Source organism: Aplysia californica, unplaced genomic scaffold (genome assembly GCF_000002075.1).
Source record: "Aplysia californica isolate F4 #8 unplaced genomic scaffold, AplCal3.0 scaffold00032, whole genome shotgun sequence".
Classification (NCBI taxonomy): Eukaryota; Metazoa; Mollusca; class Gastropoda; order Aplysiida; family Aplysiidae; genus Aplysia; species Aplysia californica.
Window position 1 is genome coordinate 1747734 of NW_004797302.1, and position 9072 is coordinate 1756805.

General features: G+C 38.4%; 1 protein-coding gene across 1 annotated transcript in view; it reads left to right on the forward strand.

The window, feature by feature from the left end:
• The window catches only part of LOC101850135, an 11242-nt gene extending 4749 nt beyond the window's left edge, over nt 1-6493 (forward strand). The window contains exons 2-3 of the mRNA XM_005091583.3: nt 4149-4416; nt 5430-6493. Of these exons, the coding sequence (XP_005091640.1) occupies nt 4149-4416; nt 5430-6065 (904 nt within the window). The 3' untranslated portion in view covers nt 6066-6493. The remainder of the gene's footprint in view (nt 1-4148; nt 4417-5429) is intronic.
• The last annotated feature ends 2579 nt before the right edge of the window (nt 6494-9072 follow it).

A 9072-nucleotide genomic window follows, 5' to 3' on the forward strand; every position in this document is an offset into this window, starting at 1 on the left:
TCCTCCTCCTCTTCATCATCATCGTCATCATCATCATCATCCTTCTTCTTCTTCTTTATTTCTCCTCCTCCATCTACGCCTCCTCCTCCTCCTCCTCCTCAATTTTCCTTCTTCTTCCATGAGTGTGCCAACCCGCTGTTACTGTGAGAAGAACTGTCAAAGGAGCGAGACCAAAACCAGGAATTCCCAGAGTACCATAGGCCTACTTAATCATAGGTCATCACAGGTTCAGCCAATCATAGCCCGGTTTACGCCGTGCGTTTAGTCATATGTCATTTACTCTACTTGCACAAAAATTTAAAAGCACCTGATTCCATTGTGTCATGACTCAAACAGACAGTGAGGAGATGATCAACAACAAGATGGTTAAATGCAAATGGTACTAGATCTAGATCTAAATCTATGAGTAGGCTAAGGCCTATCTATAGAAGGCAATCCATCTCTTAGTCTATACAGCCGTAAGCTGACAAAGCGCCTTTTTTAAAAATTCACAACAGTTTCGAGATAAAGAGGCTTTTTGTCAGAGTAACTATTTTTAAAAAGGAGTTTTTACTGCAATTTCAATTCTAATATCATTTTTATTTAAAAGACTAGTGTGTTTCCAAAATTTGAATTCTAATATAATTTATTAAAAAAAACTAATCTCTAGATTCTAGTCATAGTTTCACTTTTTTTATTTTGTCACACAAGTAGGTGTAAGTGATCAGGCTTTTGATTGTCTCTCAGGCTAGCTGCTTGTGTCACGACATAGTGGAATCAGGCGCTTAAAAATTTTTGGGCATGCAAAGTTAATGGTACCATCTTTTTCATTTCGTTTTACACAAAAATTGTACAACTACTGCTGTAAGTGGAAACTGAAAGCAAATTGTGACCAAGACAATCTACAACGTCTTTATGAAAAGTCACAAGGTCGCCAAGCAAAATCTCACCATCTCACTTGCAGGAACCAAATTCGAAAAAGTCGAAAACCTGACATACCTCAGGATCGAGCTGGACAGGCTGTTTTCATGCAAAAACCATATCTGGTACCTGAAGACTAAGGCCAACAAGAGACTTAACCTCCTCAGACAGCTGGCTATCCCCTCATGGGAATCGGACAAGGATGCACTTGGACAGCTATATGTTGACTATGTATGCTCTGCCATGAAATACAACTTAACCCTACAGACAATCTGCAGCAAACCAACTCAGAGGTCTCTTGACAAAATTCAGAATCAAGCTGTACGATTTATGTCAGAAGCTTTGAGATCCTCTCCAACTGCAGCTTGCAAAATCCACACGCCAGCATCAAAACTTCCTTCATAAAGAGGAGACAGTGAAAAAGAAATGTGACGCTGCAGAACTGAAGACAACAGCTCTCAACACAGTTGACTCCTACTCAAGTAATTCCATCCATATTTACACTCATGGGTCAGCCTTCAAGGGAACAATTAATGTAGGCTTTAGAGTAAGAATAGAGCATCCTGACAGGACGTGTGAAGAACTGTTTGATGCCTGTGGTACTTCTTGTACAAATTATGAGGCTGAGGCCATCGCCATTGAGGCAGCAATCTTCCACCTGATCAACATTTTTTTAAATATATCCAAACAAAATCAAGGACACTGTAATCTTCACTAATGGAAAATCAGTTCTCCAAGCTTTAGAAAACATTAATTTCGAAAGCCCAGCCTGCCTATCTGTGGTTCAAACAATTACCGTAACACCTTCGTACAGACCTATGCCATTGACCTGACTTTACAATGGATACCTGGCCACAGCAACATCCCAGGAAACGATGGAGCAGACACCCTTGCCAAGAAGGGAGTATCACGAACACAACGTCAAAACCCAGTATCACAACAGACAGTCAAGAACATCGTCAAATGCAACACCAGGGAACAGTGGCTGAATGGATGGGCATTGGGTAAAACTGGAAGAGCTGTATTTGCACACATGACCTCTCCTAACTCAAAAGAAGCACTGAATTCCCTGAGTAGAAGAGAGCAAGTCACTATCTTTTGCCTGGGAACACAACTCATCCCCTTGAATTCCTACTTAAATAGGATCCGCAAGGATACCCCACATGACTGCCCGCTGTGTGACTGCCAGGATGAAACAGTATCACACCATCTCTTTTCCTGCCATGCGCTTACGGACCTGTGCAGCACTCACCTACATGCCTCCCCAGATATTGGAAATACTTCATACAGCGACAAAACACTGCTGATAAAAACCTGTAAATCCTTTACCATATCGACAGGCCGAAGGGCTAGAACCTAGATATGGCCGCTGGATCGGAAAGTAAAGTAAATTTTACCAATATTGACACTCTCTTATGTATATATGTATATATTATAGTTGTGAAAGTTGGTCACTGAAGACAGAGTGAAAATAAAATAGAAGCTACAGAAATGTGTTTTCTTAGGAGGCTGTTAAGAGTATTGTTTGTGGAAGGAAAAGAATTCAAATGAGGTAGTGCTTGATGAAGCCTATGTGGGACACCCCCTGTTTAAAACAATCAGGAAACGACAAATGCAGTTTTTGGGACACCTGAATAGACATTTAATAAGTGTCTTGAACATCTAGCTTCAAAAATGAAGGCAAACGAGGCAGGGGTAGGCCCAGAGCAACCTACTTAGGAAACCTAAACCAATGGGTAACAGGGAAAGATCAGGGAAACATAGCTTTTTTAAGAGCATCTGAGCAAAGGAATGAATGGAGAACCATATGGTCGCTGATGTCTGTCTCAGACCTGACACTGGATGATGATGATTCTGTGCTAAGAAGCATATTAAAGCTAAAATAAATGTTTCCCAAGTAGTGTTCTTCACATTCAGTTTAGCTCTTCTTTTGTATCCTAAAAGTTAGTTAGTCTTTCAGAACTCTAATTTAATTTTCTCCTAAAGAGCAAAAAAGAAGAACTGCTATAACTTAACCATTGCTAATACCATGTACATACAATCCACAGATCTTTTGAAAAGTCCTTTACAAGACCAAATTTCGATTTTGGTTAGAATATGTAAAATGTCATTTGAAAACATGTCGCTCAACATTTGAATATAATTATATCAGACTAAAGTATGAGCTGTAATTAAATTTTCTGTTCATATTTCCACAGTGCACCATGCTGTTCTAGTTCTAGTAAAACTGTATTTGGTGGCCTACATCACAAACTTGATTTTGCATAATATTTTAAAAGTTTTTTGTTTACAACATGTTACTTCTAAAATTTGACTCCGCTGTTATTCTGAAAATATTATCAGCTGTTTTGCACAGGCCATCATCAACCCAGTGTACCATGTGGTATCATGTTCAACACTGTCATTTGTTTCCCTGGATGCATTTTCAATGAGCCAAAGCTCTTACTATCCCCGTTGTGCTAAAAGCCTAGAGTACAACAGTGAAAACTGATCCATCAGATTGAATTAAGTCAATGAGTCTCATGAAACAGGTGTTTGTTTTCTATCAAGGCATAGATGTTTGTATGTATGTCATGTGTGTATGTGTGTCAGTCTTGTGGGTTGTAGTGTTGTTTTCATACATACTTTCTGTCAAGACATAGATGTGTGCATGTATGTGTGTGTGTGTGTGTGTGTGTGTCAGTTTTGTGGTTTTTAGTATTGTTCTCATACTTGATTGGTTCTCACGCAATGTTTGGTGTTGATTAATTTGATGTCCTTTTTTCTTAGTAGGCTGCAGAGAGGTCTATATTAAATTATGTATCTGAATCACTCAGTATGTGTACATTTATGTGTGTATACATTTCTAGGACTGGATTTCCTCCCTGTCACATTTGAAGTTTCTATTACTGTAAGGTTCGAAGCATTTTATAAGTGATGAGTCAAGGCTTATGACAACCCACTAGCCACAATGGGATTCTGACGCACGTCGTTTTCCTGTAATGTGATCTACTCTTTGTGAATGCATTATACAAACACAATGATGTGGTTTTGTTTTATGACAATGTCTGTATGCCGTCTCCAGTCTGTCTCCCCCCCCCCCCCCCCCCCTTTTATTTTTCTTTGAAAGTTTTTTTTTCATGTGTTTGAAAATTATTGTCTAAAGTTTTATCCTTCAAAGAGATTTGTGTTTCAGATCTGTTGCCATTGTTTGAACTTCACATTGCATAATATTATACTTTATTGGTGCTGATACTTTATTCTTTCAGAAAACTGGAAACAAAGACAAGCACCTTTGAATTATCAGATAGGCATCAGCTGCATGTTGCCAAGTCTCGGGAATCATGGCAGTGGAAGACAGATCCCACCAAAGTCTTAGTGCTGTTTTTTCCATGGTTGGGATCCAAAGAAAAGCATGTGCAGAAGTACCGAGATTTGTACCTGTCTAGGGGACTTGATGTTCTTACTGTCAAGTCTGTTGTGTCTGACTTTCTGTGGCCGCCCAAAGCACAGAAATTTGGCAAGCAAACAATGGAGGTATGTCATCTGATTGTTTGTTTGAATATTCCACAGTTTTTTAAAAACTTTTGTGCAAGCATTACATTCTTAGATGAGTGGCTAAAAGTTGTTGAAGAAACCTGCCTCCTAAATAGCCAAAAGTAGAGTGGAACCTGCACTAACGACTATCTGTGCAAGACCCATCTGTACGAGCGACCACTTTCCATTTCCCCTTGACATTTTTGTCTCTATTATAATGACACTGCCCAAGAGGATCACTTGCCTAAGATGACCATTTTCCTCTTTGACAATGAGTAGTCGCCTTGATCAGAAAAGGCTAGAAAAGTCATACCTGGTCAAAAATTTAGTTTCAGGAGAAAAGTCTCGTTCAACCCTTTCTTAATAACATATTGAAAGGATTTTATATTTTAAGTCAAAATGTTTTCTAATTATATATTTTTGCAACATGTTGCGACCCAAGGTTAAAAATGTGCTAGAAATTGGGGTTTTCTCCAAACTTGGTTTTTACACCCTGTGTTACAAAATGCGGAATGTCTTTAAAATTGTTCAAAATATTTGAAAATTTTGGAAATCAAGTACGTGCTCTGCCTTGAATTTGATACAAGAATATGCCCTTATTTCAATTTCCAAAATTTCTGACAACTGGGACCTTTCTCCAGGCACATATTATATTGAAGAAAATATATGATACATAATGACATAAGGAAACAATAAAACAGATCCTGGCTTATTCTAGTCCCCTTGAAAGATTCATGTGCCTTTGGGCTGACAATTATCTTGTTATTTTCCTTGTACAATGACCTCTGTGTAAACCAAAATCTGCAGAACAATTTTCTTTGTTTTAGCCATGTTTTCTGCTTGGAGAGATTGCTTTAAATAGTGAAGGCATTAAAATCATGGATTCTATTTTTTCTTTCGATTTACCACAGTTTTCAGATTGGTTGTTTTTGGTTTAAGTGCAGTCTGCACTGTATTTCTTTGAAGTTCAGCTTTTTTCGCTTTCAACCCGTTTACTTTAACTTCATCTCCAGGTTCTAGCAGAGCACTGCAACAACTATGAACATTTCCTTCTCCATACCATGTCAGTTGGAGCCTACAACATGACCGTCTTGAGAATGTTGGCTGCAGGAGAGAATGACCCCAGTGGCATTTTGCGGAGGTGCAGAGGACTCATTTATGACAGTATTGTGGGTGGTTCTGGCAAAGGTGGGGTAGTCCAAGGTAGTGATGCAGCTGAAGTTGATAAAAAACCAGTCCATGCCACAAACAGAATGCTCCATGGGATCGCTGTATCTGCCAGTAAAAATAGAGTTGTGCAACTAACAATTAAAGGCGTTGGGAAAATGTATTTGTTCTTTACCAAAAAGAATACAGTAGCCTTTTATGATAAATCTCTGACTGTTGTTAGGGATGAGCCTTTACCGGTTCCGACGTTGATGTACGCGTCAAGAAATGACCCAATGGTCGATGCGTATGTTGTTGAGCAGCTTGCACATATTTGGAGAACAAGTAAGGGTGTACCTGTTGAAGTGAAGCTTTGGGATGTCTCAGGCCATGCACAGCACCTGGTGAAACACACAGAGGAGTACGTGGAAACTTTGGACAAGTTCTTATCTGATATTTTTAGTGAAAGTTTGCCTTCTCTACCTGGTGCATCAAAACTGTAAACAATGATGTCAAAAAATATCTCGTCTCAAATAATTTCTTTGAAGCAAAGATATTTCGTCGTAGATTACTGTGTTCAATTCAACATCTCAATGAGATCGCAAGCAAATTTTCAGTTTTACTCATACTGAGAATAGCCAAGTGATGTACATAGTCTGTCTCCCCGCCCCCTTTCAAGGTGCATTAGATTCATAGAAAAAAAATAACATTGCTCAATAGTTATTACTTGTGTCTGCCAGCTTCTACCCAAATTTTGTTTTTATGTTCCAAGTTATAGGTTTACAGATGACGTTCTTAATTGTGATGTTTACCCAGAAAGAAATCATTTTCTTTAATTTACCTTTGAAATTATAAAAAAATTGTATACACTTTGCGCCGTCCAACTATCTTGCCCATTGAATGGAAGGTTACAGTAGGTTTTTTTTATTTTCAAAAAATAATTTCAAAGACAACATCACTTTTTTGTTCAATTGCATTAGTATAAATGATTGTGATAAAAGTAAATTTCATGCTTTTCTCAAATTTTTCTTAAAACTGATTTGTGATGGAACTTAGGAAAGGTTGTCATGTGCGTAATTGTATATTATATGCGTAGGATTGCTTTTATTGTAATTATCTCTGTCTCCCCAGTTCTCAGTCGAATCCAGTAGGCAGGAATATTGCCATGCCCATGTGATATAAAATAATATGATATTTAATTTGAATGTAATACCTTTGTTAGTTTTACATAAATAGTTGGAGATTTTTATGTAGTGCAGTGCATTTTCGAAATATGGGTGGTTGTAGGGTGCTACTGGTAGGTTTTAATTTTGTATTGCCCCTCTGTTGTTTCTGTCTGTCTGTCTTACTGCTACTCTTTCCTAGCTCCAAATGACCGTCATTGTGGTTTTTTTGGGGGGGTTTTTTGTACGAGTTTTACGGCGCTCGCAACTGTAAAAGGTCATATGAACGTACAGGACACACCAACCATTTTCAGTTGGTAGGAAATTTAGAATTTTACCTGGGTTGCGGCCGAAGCCTACTCTTATTGATTTTTGACCATCAAGGAATCTTTAACGTGCGTAACTTGCACACGGGACCTCCGAGATTTTTCGCCCTTGTCTGAGAAGGCTATGTGTTGTGTAGATCTTTCCTACCTGAAGATCAGGAGTGTGGCTGAAAGACAGCAGTAAGAAGGAGCCAAGGAGTAGCAGTGGAAAGGCTGCAGTAAGAGTCAGGAGCCCAGAGAAGGGGGCAAAGGAGGTGTGGGGGTGGGGGCAGAAAGTGGAGACGAAAGCAGACAACAGAACATTGCTAGAGAGCAGGAAAGGAGGTGAAGGAGACAATTTTAGAGAAGAAAATGTTTCCGTCGCTACCCGGATTCAAACCCGGGACCTTTGACTGAGAGGCGGACACCTTAACCTCTAGACCAGGAGAGCCCCCTGTCATTGTGCTGATGTGCTTCTCTTTACTCAAAACAAACAAACAAATGTGCTGAGTTTATGTGTATTCATGCTGATCTTTATCTTCAAATTCTAATTCAAATCTTTTAATGGCAAGGTATAACTTAGTATAAGAAATCTAAAACTAATTCCTTGTATTCCTTTCAAGGAAAAAGGTTTTTATTCTTTATTGAAAAAGTATCTTTAAGAGCTTTCATGGGCCATCCATTTGAAAAATGATATGGTTATTTTGGAATAACTTTTGATTATCATGTTTTATTAAATTGCTTTTATAGTCCGTACATTTGAAAATGATACTGTTATTTTGGAAAGGCCGTTGATTATGTCTTGAGTGGGACTTTGAGCTTTTTGAATTCAAGTAAGTCTCCATTTGTCTTTTAAGCGAGGTTTTCCTTCATGGAGGGGCAAAGTCTACTATTTTAGCACAATATAACCAATTGAACTTGCAACCTTGAAAATAAACGTGTTTGATTTTGAAGGTCTCCGTAAAATTTAATTGAATTCAGTGAAAATGTGCCAAAATTGTATCTTTTGCTTCGTCCACGCAAGAAAGTCTGGCTGGCCCGAACTCAATCCGATGAATCCATAAGGCAGTGTGCACAGGGCTATTGTGAATTTCGGTGAAATGGATACATAATCCTCCTTGTGCTATGTGATTAAGTGACTCTAGGTCTGTGTGATGTGTGGAGACTTTGTTTGACTCACTTCACCACATTCGGTATTCAGTTAGCAAGGCCTAGATTCTTTTACAGCGCCTTTCCCATTCAGTTATGTTCTCGTCTCTGTGCTAAAAAAAAAATATACACACACATACATTGTACCTGTGTATAAATTATAAATTATATGGATAGATTCTTTAAAACAGACTTAAGAACCCCTGTGGACCTGTGTTAAAATGGACAGGGCCTACATTATACTAGATTTTTGTGATTCGTTGGATCTAGATTCTATGTGATTCATGAGACTTGCATTTGACTAAATCACCACATTTGGCTTTCAGTTGCCAAAACCTAAATAGTAAATTCTACCCACTGACTGTAATGCTAAGAGGTTAAGACAAGGCAAACTAGATCTAGATTACGGACACTGAGTCGTAGTTTCTGTTTCAGAGGGGAGGAATGTTTGTTGTGCTTCGGCTACGATAGCGCAAATATGAGCACCCAGGCAGATGTAGCGGTTAGGCACTTCGCCGTTGCTTGCAGGAGATCTGAATTTGATTGTTGGGTGGGGAGAATTTTTATCGAGTATGTCAGTCTTTCTGCTGGGATGCTGTATCCCTTTCAGCCAGAGTTGGCGTAAAAATTTACCTACTTTAAGAAAAAGAGGTGGACTTATTTTGGTTCCATATAGCCTATTGCAGAAATGCAAGATGCAAAACATTTTTCCACTGCTTTACAATAAAGAAAAATTAAAACAAGTATTGTATCAAAATTTAGAATAGCCTAAATAGACGTGAATTCTATCAAAAGTTAATATTATTTTGTATTGACCAAAAAAAAATTGTCCATTTTTTAGATGGACAGCAGCTGTAATTTTCTTCATCTCATTCTGAGCAGCCTTACATAAC